The following is a 17,670-nucleotide window of genomic DNA, read 5'->3' on the forward strand; positions in this document are numbered from 1 at the left end:
TGAGAATAGGTATACATGAACATAAAACATGAATACATCAGAGCTGCAGAGCTATGTACATGTGCTCTGCTGAAATCAAAAATGAAACTAAAACTGGATCACATGACACACTTCTTATCTAGTGATGCCATGCTGCAATCCCTTAAAGGCATATTATAACAACCACCACTGCCAACAATGACTGGCAATAATCACCAGAAACATCAGCCACAACCCAACAAGCATGACTGAACCACATCACCCAGCATCAACAACCTCCATCACCTTATATTTATAAAGCACATTTAAGATAACGGAAAATCCAAGATGCACAGAAGCATTATAAAGAAAGTATGACAGCAAACCAGATAAGGAGATATTAGGTCAAATGACCAATCCAACAGCCAAAGAAGTTGGTTTTAAGGTGTGTCTTTAAGAAAGAAAGTGAAGGAGAGATGCAGAGAAATTTAGGGAGGGTATTTCAGAGTTTGAGCTTGGTAATTGAAGGCACAGGTGCCAATGGTTGAGCGACTAAAATTGGGGATGCACAAGAGGCTAGACTTAGAGGAAATATCTCAGAGGGTTGTGGGCTGGAGAAGATTACAGAGATGGACCATAAGACCATAAGACATAGAAGCAGTAGTAGGCCATTCAGTCCACCGAGTCTGCTCTGTCATTCAATGAGATCATAGCTGATCTGGTAATCCTCAACTCCACTTTCCTGCCTTTTCCCCATAGCCCTTGATTCCCTTAGTGATTAAAAATCTGTCTATCTAAGCCTTGAATATATTTAGTGACCCATCCGCTACAGCCCTCTGCGGTAAAGAATTCCACAGATTAACTACCCTCTGAGAGAAGAAATTCCTCCTCATCTCTGTTTTACATGGGTGACCCCTTACTCTGAGATTATGTCCACTGGTCCTAGACTCTCCCGCAAAGGGAAACAACCTCTCAGCATCTACCCTGTCAAGCCCCCAAAGAATCTTATATGTTTCAATAAGGTCACCTCTTATTCTTCTAAACTCCAATGAGTACAGGCCCAACCCACTCAACCTCTCCTCTTAAGAAAATATCTCCAGACCCAGGATCAACCTGGTGAACCTTCTCTGGACTGCCTCCAATGCCAATATATCTTTCCTTAGATAAGGGGACCAAAACTGTTCACAGTATTCTAGGTGTGGTCTAAATGGTGCCTTGTATCGTTTTAGCAAGACTTCCCTACTTTTATATTTCATTCCTTTTGAAATAAAGGCCAACATTCCATTTGCCTTCCCTATTACCTGATGAATCTGTATGCTAGCTTTTTGTGATTCAAGCATGAGGACCCCCAAATCCCTCTGTGCTGCAGCTTTCTGCAGTCTTTCTCAATTTAAATAATATTCAGCTCCTCTATTCTTCCTGCCAAAGTGCAAAACCTCACATTGTTACCAGATGAGGTGGTGGGGGTGGGGGGGGGGGGGTTTGGTGGGGTGGGGGTGTGGGTGCAAGGCCATGGAAGGATTTAAAAACAAGAATGAGAATTTTAAAAATAAGATGTTGCTTGACCAGGAGCCAATATATGTCAACGAGCACAGAGTTGATAGGGGAATTGGGTGGTGTGATTTAGGGCAAGAGTAGCAGAGTTTTGGATAACCTCAAGTTTATGGAGGATTGAATGTGGATTTCAATAATAGATGAGCTGAGACAAGAATGAATTTGTCTATGTTACTGAAGTGAAAGTAGGCAGCCTTAGTGATGGCACAAATATGAGGTTGGAAGCTCATCCTAGGATCAAATGTGGCACCAAGGTTGCGAACAGATTGGCTTAGTCTCAGATTGTTACCAGAAAGAGGGGTGGAGTTTTTAAAAAAATCATTTACAGGATGTGGGCTTCGCTGGCTGGGCCAGCATTTATTGCCCATCCCTAGTTGCCCTTGAGAAGGTGGTGGTGAGCCAACAGCAACGAACACAGGAGAAAACTGGCCTATGATTGGAGAAGCAGCTCCTTGCAGAATCTTTCATTGAACTTATTCGTAGTTTGAATACTGGCTCTGTGGGCTGGATACAGAGGCATGGCAGGCTGGATTCGACCCATGGGCCGGGGGTTGGACAAGCCTGTTGTAAATGGTAGGCAAGTTTTAGAGAATTAGGTGAGTTACTTGCTGCAGAATTCCAAACTTCTGACCTGCTCTTGTAGCCAGACTATTTATAAGGTTGGCCATGTTTAGTTCCTTGTCAATAGTAATCCCTAAAATACTGATGGTCAGGGGTTGAACAATGGCAATGCTGTTGAATGTCATGGGGAGATGGTTAGATTCTCTCTTGTTGGAGATGGTTATTTCTTAGCACTTGTGTGGCGCAAAAATTCCTTGCTACTTATCAGCTCAAGCCTGAATGTTATCCACATTTTGATGTATATGGACACAGACTGCTTCAGTATCTGAAGAATTGTGAATGGTGCTGAACATTGTTATTGCAATCATCGCATTTATCGGCGAACGTCCCCACTTTTGACCTTATGATGGAAGGAAGGTTATTGATGGAGCAGCTGAAGATGGTTGGGCCGAGGACACTACCCTGAGGAACTGCTGCAGTGATGTCCTAGGACTGAGATGATTGACCTTCAACAACCACAACCATCTTCCTTTGTGCCTCCAACATGATGAGAATCAGCGGCACAGGAGGAATTGCAGAATTGGGCATGTGAGAAGCAGGGACAGGAAAATTATTGGGGGTATAATGGACTTGCAGTTACTGATATATTGGAGAATGGGGGTATTGGGGCATAGGGATATTGGAGTATTCTGGAGGACGTAGTTTATACAAATTGTGGGATTTTAAGATAATGAGAGACACTCCTCACTCTCTAATTCAGCACAATTGATTCAATGGGATATCTTTTTGACTTGCTTAGTAAATCAGAATCATTTGTTAAAATAAAAAGAATCATCTTTAAAAGGACTAAAATAAGAAAAAGTAAAATAGAAGTAAAGAGCTTACAATTGACTAGTTCAATTCACAGTTCAACAGGAAGTTCAATTGACTAGTTGTTTTTTTCTCCTGCTATCATTTTTGCATACTCGTTGAATTATATTTTATGGAAGTTCAGAATGAGTCAGATGAGTTTGACTTTGTACAGTTGCAGTGATTGAGAAATCAGCACCCAAGAGGTTAACCTTTCAACTCAGTCATGTGAAAGCACAGGAAGTCATTTCTACATCCTGGCATTGCTAGTGATTCCTGAGCTTTGTTTTAAATCAGTTGAGAAGAATGAAGGTTACGGCTGCCGTGGTGTGTCTGCTGTTCTGGGCAGCGAGAGAGGTTGATGCAAGACCACCCTGTAATTATCCTCCTGCTCAATGGTGCAGCTCATATCAAATCGCAGTTGCCTGTCAGGTACAGTTCTGAGCTTTGAAAGCTGATTAAATTCTTAAACTATGATTTATAACAAAGCTGTCTTTAAATTGGAATTTAATCTGAATGCTTTCCAAATTTACATATTTTGTGTCTTTTTTAAAACTATTTCCTGCAAAAATAGCAGTTTACTGTTCCAAGATTTGTGGAAGTATTAAAGAGACAAGCAAAGTTCACATGATCTACAGGCAGAATCGCTCGTTATAGGGTCAGAGGGCTAAAGGCATTGTTTGCACATTGCTCAAAGTCATCTTTCTGAAAAGAGAAGAATTTAAAAGTCAAGACGTTGCTTGACTGGGAGCCAATGTAGGTCAAAGAGAACAGGGTTGATAGGGGAACAGGACTTGTTACAAGTTAAAACATGAGCAGCAAAACTTTGAATGACCTGAAGTTTACAGAGAGTAGAATGTAGCAGACCAGCTAGGATAGTGAAGTCTAGAGGTAGCAAAGGCATGAATGAGAGTTTCAGCAGCAGATGAACTGAGGTAGCAGGAAAACTGGCAATGTTATACAGGTAGAAATGGTGGCTTTAGTGATGGCATTAATATAAGGTTGGAAGATCATCTTAGAATCAAATGTGACACCAAGGTTGGGAACAGAGTGGCTTAATCTCAGTTGCATGTGAGAGGGATGGCTTCAGTAGCTAAGGGACAATGTTTGGAGCGGGGATTGAAAAAAAGATCTTCAGTGTTCCCAATATTTAGTTGATGGAAATTTTTACTCATCCGATACTGGATATCGGATAAGCAGCCTGATAATTTAGCAACAGTGGAGGAGCAGAAAGAGGTGGTGGTGAAGTAGAGCTGGGCGTACGTGTAAAAATTAACACTGTGCTTTTGGATGATCTCACTGAGGGGCAGCATGCAAATGAGAAATAGGAGGGGGCTAAGGATAGAAGCTTGAGGGACTCCAGAGGTAACAGTGTGGGAGCAGGAAGAGAGGCTATTGTAAGTGATTCGCTGGCCACGATTATCTAGACAAGGATGGATTCAGGTGAGAGCAGCCCTACCAAGCTGGATGACAGTGGAGAGGTGTTGGAGGAAGATGGTGTGGTCAAACCGTGTCAAAGGCTGCAAACAGGTCGAGATGCACAAGGAGGAAACCTTTATTTGTCACAGACACAGAGGTTGTCATTACTGTCGGAGGGAATCAAACATGTAGTTCCAGGAAAGATGCAAATTAATTTGGGAGGTAACAACACGTTCAAAAACTTGGGAGAGGAAAGAGAGGTTGTAGATGAGACGGTAGTTTGCGAGGACACTAGAGACAGAAGTGAGTTCAGACGGGAACATTAAAGGAAGTTCGGGTAATTAGACAAATTGAAACCCAATTTTGCTCTTCTAAATGTACTAATTAGTGCTTAAGCATAGATCCACTGATGCCAGCTGGCCCCTAGTTAAATGCGAGGGGCAAAGAGCAAGTACGGTGTCTGCTGTGGTTTAGTTGGTTGCACTTTGCCCTCTGATTCACAAGATTGTTGGTTTAAGTTCCATTCCTGGACTTGAACACAAATATCAAAACTGACATTCTAGCGCAGTACTGAAAGAGTGCTGCACAGTTGGCGATGCTGTCTTTCAGAAGAGGCGTTAAACTGACACCCCGTCTTCCCGCTCAGGTGTATGTGACAGATTCCATAGTCATTGTTCCAGAGAAGAGCAGGAGAGTTATCTCCTGGTATCCTGGCCAATATTTATCCCTCAATCAACATCCCAAATAGGTTATTTGGCCATTAACACAGTGCTATTTGTAGGAGGTTGCTGTGCATAAATCAGCTTTTGTGCTTCTTACAACGGTGGTTTCATGTCAAAAAAAGACTCCTTTGGCCATAAAGTACTTTGAGATCTCCAGTGGTTATGGAAGGTGCTATATAAATGCAATCTTTCCCTTCTTCCCAGAGGGCATGGCTGAGATATTAAATGAGTGCTTTGCACGTGTCTTTACAAAGAAAGATGATATTGCCAAAATCACAATGAAAGAAGAGGGTAGCTGAGATACTGTAAGGATAAAAATTGATATAAAGAGGAAGTACTAAAAGGCTGGCTCTACTTAAAAGTAGACAAGTAAGTACAAGTAACAACTGTGCCAGGCAATGAGTATCTCCAGAAGGACAGCATCTGACTATCACATCTTGACATTCAATGGCATTACTATCGCTGAATCACACAGAATCACAGAATCATACAGTGCAGAAGAGGCCCTTCGGCCCATCTAGTCTGCACCGACGCATGAGAAACACCTGACCTACCTACCTAATCCCATTTACCAGCACTTGGCCCATAGCCTTGAATGTTATGACGTGCCAAATGATCATCCAGGTACTTTTTAAAGGATGTGAGGCAACCCGCCTCCACCATCCTCCCAGGCAGTGCATTCCAGACCATCACCACCCTCTGGGTAAAAAAGTGTTTCCCCTCATCCCCCCCTAAACCTCCTGCCCCTCACCTTGAACTTATGCCCCCTTGTGACTGACCCTTCAACTAAGGGGAACAGCTGCTCCCTATCCACTCTGTCCATGCCCTTCATAATCTTGTACACCTCGATCAGGTCGCTCCTCAGCCTTCTCTGCTCCAATGAAAACAACTCAAGTCTATCCAACCTCTCTTCATAACTTAAATGTTTCATCCCAGGCAACATCCTGGTGAATCTCCTCTGCACCCCCTCCAGTGCAATCACATCCTTCCTATAATGTGGCGACCAGAACTGCACACAGTACTCCAGCTGTGGCCTCACCAAGGTTCTATACAACTGCAACATGACCTCCCTACTTTTGTAATCTATGCCTCGATTGATAAAGGCAAGTGTCCCATATGCCTTTTCCACCACCCCACTAACGTGCCCCTCTGCCTTCAGAGATCTATGAATACACACGCCAAGGTCCCTTTGTTCCTCAGAACTTCCTAGTGTCATGCCGTTCATTGAATACTTCCTTGTCAAATTACTCCTTCCAAAGTGTATCACCTCACACTTTTCAGGGTTAAATTCCATCTGCCACTTATCTGCCCATTTGACCATCCCGTCTATATCTTCCTGCAGCCCAAGACACTCAACCTCACTGTTAACCATCTGGCCAATCTTTGTGTCATCCGCAAACTTACTAATACTATCCCCCACATAGTCATCTATGTTGTTTATATAAATGACAAATAATAGGGGACCCAGCACAGATCCCTGTGGTACGCCACTGGACACGGGCTTCCAGTCACTAAAGCAGCCTTCTGTCATCACCCTCTGCCTCCTACAACTAAGCCAATTTTGAATCCATCTTATCAAATTACCCTGTAATCCCCCACTATCAACTGGGGTTACCAGGGGCTGGGAATCCTGTGGCGAGTAACCCACCTCCTGACTCCCCAAAACCTGTCCACCATCGACAAGGCACAAGTCAGGAGTGTGGTAGAATACTCCCCACTTGCCTGGATGAATGCAGCTCCAACAGCACTTAAGCAGCTGGACACCATCCAGGACAAAGCCTCCAGCTTTATTGACACCCCATTCACCACCTTAAACATTAAGGCCAGAATCTCTGCACAGACTGAGAGGCTCTCCACCTTTGCGAAAATGGTAGCTAAGGCCTAGACCTGGAAGTCCTGCCCTCGAGCCCGGCCTCCACAATTTTCACAGGAGTAGGGGAAATGGAATGGGTTCTAATGTCCATATCCATGGTTCACAGAGGCAACTGTACATGTTAAAGTGCAGCTGCCTCAATCGGATCTGATTTTGGTGAGTGGGATGTCCAAAACATGACTTGTGCACTTTAGACCTGGTAGGAGAAGGTATAAAGTTGCCGGAGTTCTTTGGAGAAATAGGTCTGTTGGAATTCTAATTTAATTTAATTCTAATGCCAATCTAATCAATTCTAACTAAATTGGCAGGGGGATGAGCACCAGAATATAGAAATAGAAAGGAGGAATAAGCTGCATAAAGTGAGTGTGTTGGACAGTACTAGTCCAAAAGGAAATAGTTTCATATAAGCAGGTTTAAGGGGGGGTTACCCCTCTTAAACCAGCTTATATTTCACCTCTTATCTATTTTTCCTTAGTGATGATGAAGAGTCATAAGGACTCGAAACGTTAACTGTGTTCCTCTCCGCAGATGCCGTCAGACCTGCTGAGTTTTTCCAGGTATTTTTGCTTTTTTTCTAGATTTCCAGCATCTGCAGTATTTTGCTTTTATGGAAATAGTTTCATATTGAATAGGAATAAACTAAACTACTAAGAACAGAAATACAGAATTTGGATATGTAAACACACCAAGTGTGATGAATAAGATTGGTGAGTTACAAGTATAAATAGCTGTGTGGGAATACATTGTAGAAACAATAATGGTAACGTAGCTTAAAAATGGTAAGGACTGAGCGCTTAATATTCAAAGATACAAAGTGTTCAGAAAAGATAAGAAGTGGGGCTGGGTTGGCTGTACTGATTAGAAAGACATTGTAATGTTGGACAGAGAGGATGTCCTTGAGGGGACAAGGAAAGAATCCATTTGGTTAGAGTTGAGAACCAAGAAGGATTATGATCACCCTAATGGGTCTATTCTCTAGGTTTCCAAATAGTGAGTGAGAGAGAGAGGAGCAAATCTGCAGTCAAATAACAGAGATATGCAAGAACCATAAAGTGGTGATATTGAGGGAGTTTAGTTACCCAAATATTAATTGGGATCATGTTACATTAAAGGATAATGGGGGGAGGAATTTCTGAAATGTATTCAAGAAAACTTCCTTGACCAATATGTTCTTAGTCCAACTAGGAAAGAGGCATTGCTGGATCTGGTGCTGGGGAATGAGGTGGGCAAAGTGGACCAAATGTCTATGGGGGAACAGCTGGATTATATAGGATGTAGGCACAGAAACAGACCATTTGGCCCAAACAGTCCATGCTGCTGTTTATGCTCCACTTGAGCCTCCTTCCATCTTTCCTTATCAAAATCAATTATCCTAACGCTCTATTCCCTTGGAAGATTATGGTAGGATTTTCTACTATCTCCACCCGCACTGCAATCAGCAACCTGGGATGGAAACCTATCCGGTCCAGGTGACTTATCCACTCCAAGTATAGCCAGCGTTTCCTGTACATCTTGCCTATCAATTTTCACCCCATCCACTAACCTCCACCATCTCCATTTCCACCAATATGTTATTAGCATCTCCTTCCTTTGTAAACATTGATACAAAGTACTCATTAAGTATTCTAGACTTGCACTGTTTCTCCAAGCATATATCACCCTCTTTGTCTCTTATAGGACTGACTCCAAGGGCAGAACCGTCCCAGATTTGCACAAAGTACAGTAGCTGGTGGGAAAAAAGTTGTTTTATCCACCGGCTGCAATGGCGGCTTTTCACGCCATATTGTCCCATTCCTGGCGCGTCCTGCCTCATGCATAATGCATTCACAGAAAGCACGCTGGATCGCTGGCGGGCAAGCTTGGGATTGCCCACTCCACTGTGACCTCAGCGCTTCCTCGCTCAGCGCTATATTTAAAGCACACCAGAACGCAGCCTACTTCATGTCTACAGGCCAGGACTGCTGCAGGTCACAGAAGGCCCTGAAAGCATAGAAGACTGCAGCCCCCAGGGGCACCAGCTGGACACAGTGGAAGGCTGCCGCAATGTCCTCTATACCTGCTCTGGCTGCAGGAGGTCCACCAGAGTCATCAATCTGGCCTGAGAGGCGATGGCAGCAGCGGTCAGTAAGTTCCTGCAGTGGCAATGCGGGAGAGAAAAAGGGCACCTCGGCTTCCCTCCAGGTCCTCCTTCCCCCTCAAGGTGTCAGGCCGGGGCTCTCGGGCATCCGAAGGGAGGAGGAGTGGCAGCTGGACACCTCTGGGTCATCCATGTGGGAATCTCAGAAGCTGTCTGCTCCTTCCAAGTCCCTTTTGCCTGTGACCCCCTCAACCTGTCCTCTGTCACTGCAGAGCGAGCAGCTAGCCCACAGGAGGACAGCCAAGGGGCCCCCAAGGCCTTGGCTCTCCAGAGAACGCACAGCAAGGTCATCAGAGGCATCAGGGCCAAACATTGCACAGGATGTCTCCACCCCTGCGGCGGATGTCAGGGCAGCACCTAGAAGAAGTGGTAGGCCTAGAAAAGTTAAAAGAATTTCTGATCACGTGGTTGCACGCGTGAAGCAACCCTCACTCCACTAGCAGTTCATCTGCATGCAGCCGGACCACAAGTGATTCAGGAGAGAAATATTTGTGTGTGTGGCAGGGTCTTTCAGAGCCTTGTGCAAGCACTCTCCCCTGCACGCGGAGCCTTCCTCAATCACTGTCATCTCAATATCCTGAGCATTTTCAATGCTGCCTGCTGGCATTCTCTCAGGTGCCCATCTGAGCTGACCTGCATCCCCGCCTACCCACTGCACTCCCATGCAGAACCTGTGCCATCCGCTCGCTTTTGATTTTGACAATGGTGGTCGTAGTCAGATTTTTGCTTAACTCCCCTGTCCTTTTCCCTCCCCCAGTCACCCATGTCCTTTCCCCCATCACTGTGGACACCTTCCCACCGCCCCCCTACCCCACACCCGCCGCCCAACATCACCCTCCACCTCCCCACCGTCACCTACCAACCCAAGCCCTTGTCTTTCCAGGATGTGCAGGTGAATGAGCACCATCCCTACCTTCCTGAGAATCCCACCCCTATCCACATTGACCCGAATTACCTCCTCCTTCCCACCCCCAGAGTCTGTGTCTATCTCAGTCCCCACCAACCACCCTCGCCATCCCTTCTACTGCTATGGACGCATCCTCAACCTCCCACCCTTCTGGTTCCCTCTGCCCCCTCTTACACTCACCATTCCCTCCTACTACACCCACCCTCAGTTCACTCCCCAGGAGGTGATCATTGACTCCACAGACCCCTCCCTTGCACGTTCACCTGGACATCCCCCCCCAACCCCCTTACTCCCTCCTTCACTCTTATTCCCTCCCCCCCTACCTCCTGGACACCTTCCTCCTCCTGGACTCCTTCCCCCCTCTGAACTCTTTCCTTACGCCTTGCTCTCCCCTTACACCTACCTCCCCACTTGCCGCATTCTCCCTCATTACACCCTCATCCCCATACTCCCTCCTCCCCCTCTCAACCTCACCCCCGACACCTTCCTCTCCCACTTACAGTTTGACCTTCCTCTCTTCCTCCTCCCACCCTGCCGATCACCTGTAGCAGCCCATGGCCAAGACCATGCTGTTCCGAAGCAGACCTGAGACATCAGCGGAGGCCTCCCACCTTCCATAAGCTGCTTCGCAGTGGAGCCATGTCCATGAGAATCCAGCCAGCGTGTGATGCACGTGTTCCTCCAGGGTCCAGAGTTGTAGGGCTCCAGCATCTTCTGCTCCTCCAATGTTCGCGATCTGAGCAATACCCTAACAGTAAATCCCGACTTCACATTACACTTGTCTAGATGTGTTCTGGCTGACGTGTTTTCCTGCTGGTGTAACAGCAAATCTGGTGTGGGGGATGTTTCCGGTCAGGTTTACTTTGCATCCCATGAGCGGAATACAAAGCTGGTTCATGCTGGTGTCCAGCAGGATTGGGGTTCCCTCATGGCGGACACCATCGGATGATCCGTCTGTGCTTTCATGCTGGTGTGAAGCCAATTTTTGGCCTACTCACCATTTTGTTCCCCTGTCCCACACCCACCCCCACCCCACCCCTGCCAAGATGCCCGCACCAATGGGGCTGAAAAAATTCTGGCCCAACTCTTATGACCATCTTATTATTTACAAGCTGTTAGAAGATTTTAAGTTTCCTTTTATGTTAACTGCCATTCTATTCTCTTATTCTCTCTTTGCCAGTCTCATTTTACTTTTAACTTCCCCTCTCAACTCAATGTATTCGGCCTGGTTCTCACTTGAAGAATTCACCTGGCATGTAAACGCCCTCTTTTTTTTCATTCCACCATATTCTCTATCTCCCTCATCACCCAAGGAGAGCCCTGGCTTTGGTTCCCCTATCTTTTGCCCTTGTTGGAATGTACCTCGCCTGTACCCGAAACATCTCCTCCTTAAAGATCACCCATTGTTCCATTAGTTTATCTTGTCAGTCTTTGGTTCCATTTTAGTCCTCTTCTCATTCCATTGAAATTAGCGCTTTTCCAATTTAAAAGTTCTACTTTAGATTGTTCCTTGCCCTTTTCCATTACTAATCTAAACCTTTATGATCAATGATCACTCTTACCAGCATATAGTCACCAAGAAATTCAGTTGGAAATTCAGAAGAAACTTCTTTAACCAAAGAGTGGTGAGAATGTAGAACTCACTCCCACATTGAGTGGATGAAGCTAATATTTTAGATTTGTTAAAGGGGAAGCTGGACAAGCATACGAGGGTGAAGGGAATATGGGGTTAAGATGATAGATTTAGATGAGGAAAGATGGGAGGAGGCTCAATAGGGAATATATACTAGCATGGACTGGTTGGGCCAAATGGCCAGTATATCCAATGTCATCCCAAGTAACTTGCTTTGCATTCTCTTGAGTGTAGATGTCTGAGGGATGTTCTGATCAAGGCTTTTAAAATCACAAAATAATTAGGGAGAAACTATATCTCCCCCCTTTCCCCCCATGAAAAAGTCCAGAACAAGGGGAACAATTTTAAAATTAGTGTTAAACCATTCAGGGGTTAAATCATGAGGGACTTTTGCACATAATGGATGGTGAAAATTCGGAAATGCTGTTCCTGGTTGGATGCTGGGAGTCAGTTGGAGTTTAAGACTGAGGTTGATGGGTTTGTAGTTGGTGAGGAAGTGGAAGGATCTGGATCATAGGAAGGTAAATGGAATTGGGGATCAGGTCAGCCTTCATCTAATGAAACAGTGAAACGGGCTAGAGAGGTTGAACAAATTTCTGCTGCTCTTAGGGACAACATGTGATATTAAACTAAAACCTGCTGTGTTCTCTCTTCTCCCTATCTCCCCCTCATAGGTGGAACACGAGTGCTTGGAGTACAAGCTGAAGAAGAAGGCTGATCCCGTTGTGATCAGCTTATACTATGAGAGTCTCTGTGGAGCATGTCGTAGCTTTCTCATGCTTCAGCTTTATCCTACCTGGCTGATGCTGAATGACATAATGAACATCACACTTATCCCATATGGAAATGCAATGGTGAAGTACATCAATACTTATGGTAACAGTGGTCAAAGGGGAGAGATCAAAGGTGAGGCAGGTAGGCCAGGAGGGTTGGGGGAAGGGCAGGCAGATAAAGGCAAGTGAGCAGCGCCCATCATAGGTAGACTGGGTGAGGAAGGAGGAAAGAAGAGATGAAGCCAGGCAATGAAGGAGAGAGAGGTCAGGATCCTGTGGCAATTCCACTAACTCATAACTTCTGTTTCTGTACAATCTAAATTCAATCAAAAAAGGAATAAGGGAGACTTGAGTTCAGCAGACATCATGGTTCAACTTTACTCAGTAACAAAGGTGGGATTTATATTTTTATAAGTTAGTGACAAACTCTGTATAGTTAGTCTAATGTGCTAAGGAAAGTATTCAGCCCATTCTTATCCCATTCTGGTTCTATTCTTGTCTCTCTAATCATAGCTCGAAAATCACTTGCAATGGCTTCTCTTTCTGTAACTGCACTGTTACCTCTGGTGTACCACAAAGTACCTGATTTTGCCCTGCCTCAGCACATCTTCTGCTGAAATCCACAATTATGCCTTTGTTACCTCGAGACTTGACTATTCCAACACACTCCTGGTTGCTCTCACACATTGTTCCCTCCATAACATTGAGATCATCCAAAACTCTGCTGCCCACGTCTTAACGTGCACCAAATGCTGTTCACCTATCACCCTTGTGCTCGCTGACTTACATTGGCTCAGCCAAGCGATATCTTTATTTTAAGATTGTCATCCTTGTTTTCAAATCCCTCCATGGCCTCACCCCTCCCCATCTCAGTAATCTCCAAATTTACAACATTCGAAGATACCTGCGATCCTCTAATTCTAGCCTCTTGACTGTAGTATTAATGGTTAATAGCTATTATGCTAACAGCTAAAATACATCATCAGTGATATCAGATCATGTGTCACTGGGACTCAGAGATGCTTCTGGAAGGAGCTTCATGCTTATCCATCCTGTACATAGTTGTATATAGTTGATAAATATTTGGAAGTTCCTAGATGTCTTATTTCCAATCGTCTCCGTTAAATACACCCTGGACCATTTCTGATGATATTTAATGGTGGCAGCAGTAAACTTACCAAATAGCAAGGATTCCCAAAGAAACTGCTGGTAGCGGGAAAGTGAAAGCCATCGAAAATAAAACAGAGAGGGAACAACTGTGGCAAAGTATCAGAAGGAAAAGTGCCACTGGAATCCCAAGACAGTTGATTAAAATAACAGACCATCATGAAAAAAATCCTACCTCCACCTCACTCCTGGAAGGTCCTGGCCAAGCAGCACACCGGCAAACCTGGTGTTGTAGGTTCAACGGATATACGATTGCTTTGGGATTAGCCTAGAAGCCTGATAAAGAACAGGTCAGCACACCCCTTCATTCCATTAGCTGCAGCGCAGACAACATTTTAATAAGACAGGGTGTTAATGAGGACACAGCAACCTATAAGGAGATTATGAAGGCCTTTGATTCATATTTCAGTCCTTGGAGGAACATTACTATAGACCGGGCAATGTTTAACAGGCACACTCAGGAATCTGGAAAAAGTATTGATTTTTTTTTCAGTAATGACCTGTATTGGCTGATAGTTGAGAGAATGGGGCTTTAAAGAAGGAACTCATCTGAGACCACATTGTGGTGAGTGTGCTTGATGAAGCCCTACCTGATTTTCTGCGGTCCAGAAAAGACCTAACATTGTCCAAGGTAGCTCAATTAGCGAGACAGGCTGAGCTAAGGAAGCAGTTTTAATCCAGGGTTAATTAGACTATTGACTCAGTCCAGTTTGTGAGCAATAAATGTACCAGCACACCCACTAAAAAGCAGACCCAGAATGAGAAGAGGGTGGTCACCACCATTACCCAGTGTTCCTGTTGTGATGCAGTAAAATCCCATTGACACAAAGACTGTCCCACCATACTGCAGAGTGTAATTCCTGCAGGAGGCACGGCCATTATAAAGCCACTCCAGAAAACCAACATTTAAAGGGAGACCAATTGGATCAAGTAGTGTCCAAGGAATAGAAAATACAGAGGAACACACAGTGCCTTTCTTGGGGGAAGTTGCAAAATCCAAAGAGACATTTTGGAATGCGAAGATCATAGTCAATGGCCACAAAAACAATTTTAAATTGGACACGGGAGCAGGAGTGTTCATCCTTTCTGATACAGTACAGTATCAGAAGCCTGAGTTTCTCCAGCTACCTACCATTTGACTCCACAGTCGAGGGGCCAATTCCACTCTAGGTCCAAGGGCAGATGTACTCGTTAATTCATTTATTTTGTTGTGAATACTGAACACCTTTTAGTAAAAAGTCATAAATTTTGCCTTTTTACCATTTTTTCCCCCTTTGGCCCTATTTGCTGCTTTTTTATGTTTGTACACTCTGTCCCTTCCTGTCATACTCTGGGTATCAATACCTATATAGCTGCCCTGCAAGGCTGCCATAGCCTTTTGCTTTGTAAGCCTATGTATGCCCTCTCCAGAATCCTTCCCCCTGCCTCTATAGCTCACTTCACAGCTCTAGTTATTCGATTCGCCAAGACACTGGTCCCTTTATCAGGGTCAGTTGGCTTGTTAACAGGTTCACCTACCTACCGTGTTATGGGGTGAGCTGGGGAGTGGGTGGGAAGGTGGTAGGTTGGGTACCCGTCCTATTGGCACATCACACACCGCCTACCCCCCCCACCCCCCACCCCCCCCACTCCTCTCCACCCCAAAACACCGAAAACATGCCTGGCAGGGAAATGCAAAATCCAACCCCATGTATGGGAAAGCTTTTTTTAAAAAAAAAATGCCAATTATTTTGAAGTTTATGCTTTCCTAAAAAAAAAGTACTTTTACTACAATCGTTAAAAGTGTCAACCATCCAGGCCTTTAAAATATTAATAGTGGAAACCACAAACAATTGACAGAATAGATCTCGGAGAAGGAATTGTCAATCAAGCAATGGTTTCCCCTGGGGGTAGCTGTTTCAACAGACTAATGGGTATCTGGGCTCTCAGCCAAGCCTTATTTTGCATCAAAAACAGAAAATGCTGGAAAAACTCAGCAGGTCTAACGGCATCTGTGGAGAGAGAAACAGAGTTAACGTTTTGAGTCCTCATGACTCTTAAGAGTCTCTCCTCATTTTGTATTCTTGGCATAATGCCCCCCCCCACCCCCCTGCCACCCTGTTAGTCAATAGCATAATAGCTGTTAACCCTTTATACTACATCTCCTCCCCAAGTCTTTCATCCTACTCATTAACTATTTAAACATCCAACATCCCCACACCCCCCACCCATTTCCCCTTCACAGTCTCTTGTATTGATGGCATCAATCTCCAACTATGTTCTTGGCTTTTAAGAGGATGTGTGGAACTTATGCTCTCCATATTCTTCCTAGAACACACTTGAATCAGTAGACAGAGATTCCTGTTTCTGGTGTACAGCATAAAGGTGATGAACAGACATTGTCTCTCTCTCTTTTTCGAACTTGTACTCCCTTTGTCGATTGTGCTGCTGGCTGCTCTCTTGAAGGAACAAACTGAAGAATGAAAATTATTCTCAAGTGGAGTTGATGATACTTTGTTAAAACTGAGGGGTTTTGTCTTTCTGCTGCTGGTTGGTCAGCATGTGCACACTCTGCTTTCATGTCAGTGTGAGTTTGCTGTTCACGAGGTATTGGCATCTGGAGAGCTTTAGTGGTCAAGGCAACACCCGGACTAGAGCTGAATACACTATTACCTCGGGGTTCTGTTACTATACAGTGTTTTACTGGATTAGGTTGTTGTTCTGCTTCTTCTAGATTCAGAGAAATCACACTTCCTCATTCATCTGAAGTGTGTATGAAATCAATAGCTAGTGTATTAGCAGGTCTCAGTCACTTCCTCTTCAGCCTTGACCTCCAGGCTTGAGGATTCAGTTTTATGTTCTGCATTGGTCTCCTTGGTCATTGTTGGAGCTTCTGTTCCTTGTTTCTCTTCATGAAAGTCAGTGCCTGCACCAGGTTATTCAATGTCATTGCTGTCCTTACCAGAATAATCAGGTGGGTTGGCAGCTTGGTCACATTGTTCAGTAATGTTCTGGTCACACACATTAGTGATATCTTGGTTATTGTCCTCATCCACTCTCTCCTCAAAAAGTAATGCAAGGTCGAGAATTTCCTCCTCTAGCTGGAGAGTGGTGGTCCAAGCTCCATCTGCATCCACCTCTCCTCAGAGTAACACAATTTCCAGAATGTCCTCCAATGGCTGCAGGTATGGAGTTTTCTCGATGGAGACTAGTTCAAACCATTCTGGGTCACCTTGGGTTTCCACTGTTATTGGTAAATAAAGAAGCCGCAAAGCTATAAAAAATTCTCTACTTATTAAAGAGCAATCTTGATTATGAATAACATAGAGTGTTGGTGAGCGCTCTTCTATTATATTGGCGGGAGTGCCAAAAGGGCAGGTACCCAACCTACCACCTTCCCTCCCGCTCCCCAGCTCACCCCATAACATGGTAGGCAGGTGAGCTTGCTGGCAAGCCAATTGACCCTGATAAAGGGACCAGTGTCTTGGAGAATCGAACAATTAGGGCTGTGGAGAGAGATTTAAATTAAATAGAGGCGGGGCTGGGGGGGTTTCTAGAAAGGGGATACATAGGCTTAAAAAGCGAAATGCTATGGCAGCATTGCAGGGCAGCTATTTAGTTAATGATACCCAGAGTGTGATAGGAAGGAACAGAGTGTACAAACATAAAGAAATGCAGCAAATAGGGTCAAAGGGGGGAAAAATGGTAAAAAGGCAAAATTAATGACTCTTAAATATGTGTAATTTTCAGAACAAAATAAATGAATTAACGGCACAAATAGAGGTTAATGAGTATGACCTTATACATTACAGAGACATGGGGCAGAATATTGCGCTCGTCGGGCGTGTGTGCGCCCGACCCGAACGAGTGTAAAATGATGTGCGACGATGTCAGGCGAACGTCCTGACATCATCGCGCACTTGCAATATTTCAGTCAGCGAGCATGCGCGGGAGTCGACAGCGCACCCACCGGCAATTAACGCCAATAAAGATTTACTTAATGAAATTTTTCACTGCCCATCCAACCTTACGGTTGGTGGGCAGGCAAAAAGGCCAAGCAACCTTTGGATTTTTTTTGCGAAACCTCATCCATGGGTGGGATAAGGTTTTCAACAGCAAATAAAGAAAAAGAAAAAAT

At 44.7% G+C, this 17,670-nt stretch overlaps 1 protein-coding gene across 1 annotated transcript in view; it reads left to right on the forward strand.

The window, feature by feature from the left end:
* Positions 1–3,139: 3,139 nt before the first annotated feature.
* Positions 3,140–17,670, forward strand: part of ifi30a (IFI30 lysosomal thiol reductase a) — a 34,917-nt gene continuing 20,386 nt past the window's right edge. The window contains exons 1-2 of the mRNA XM_078556240.1: positions 3,140–3,354; positions 12,288–12,467. Coding sequence (XP_078412366.1) covers positions 3,229–3,354; positions 12,288–12,467 — 306 coding nt within the window. The 5' untranslated portion in view covers positions 3,140–3,228. The remainder of the gene's footprint in view (positions 3,355–12,287; positions 12,468–17,670) is intronic.

Source organism: Cetorhinus maximus, chromosome 13 (genome assembly GCF_964194155.1).
Source record: "Cetorhinus maximus chromosome 13, sCetMax3.hap1.1, whole genome shotgun sequence".
In the NCBI taxonomy this organism is placed as follows: Eukaryota; Metazoa; Chordata; class Chondrichthyes; order Lamniformes; family Cetorhinidae; genus Cetorhinus; species Cetorhinus maximus.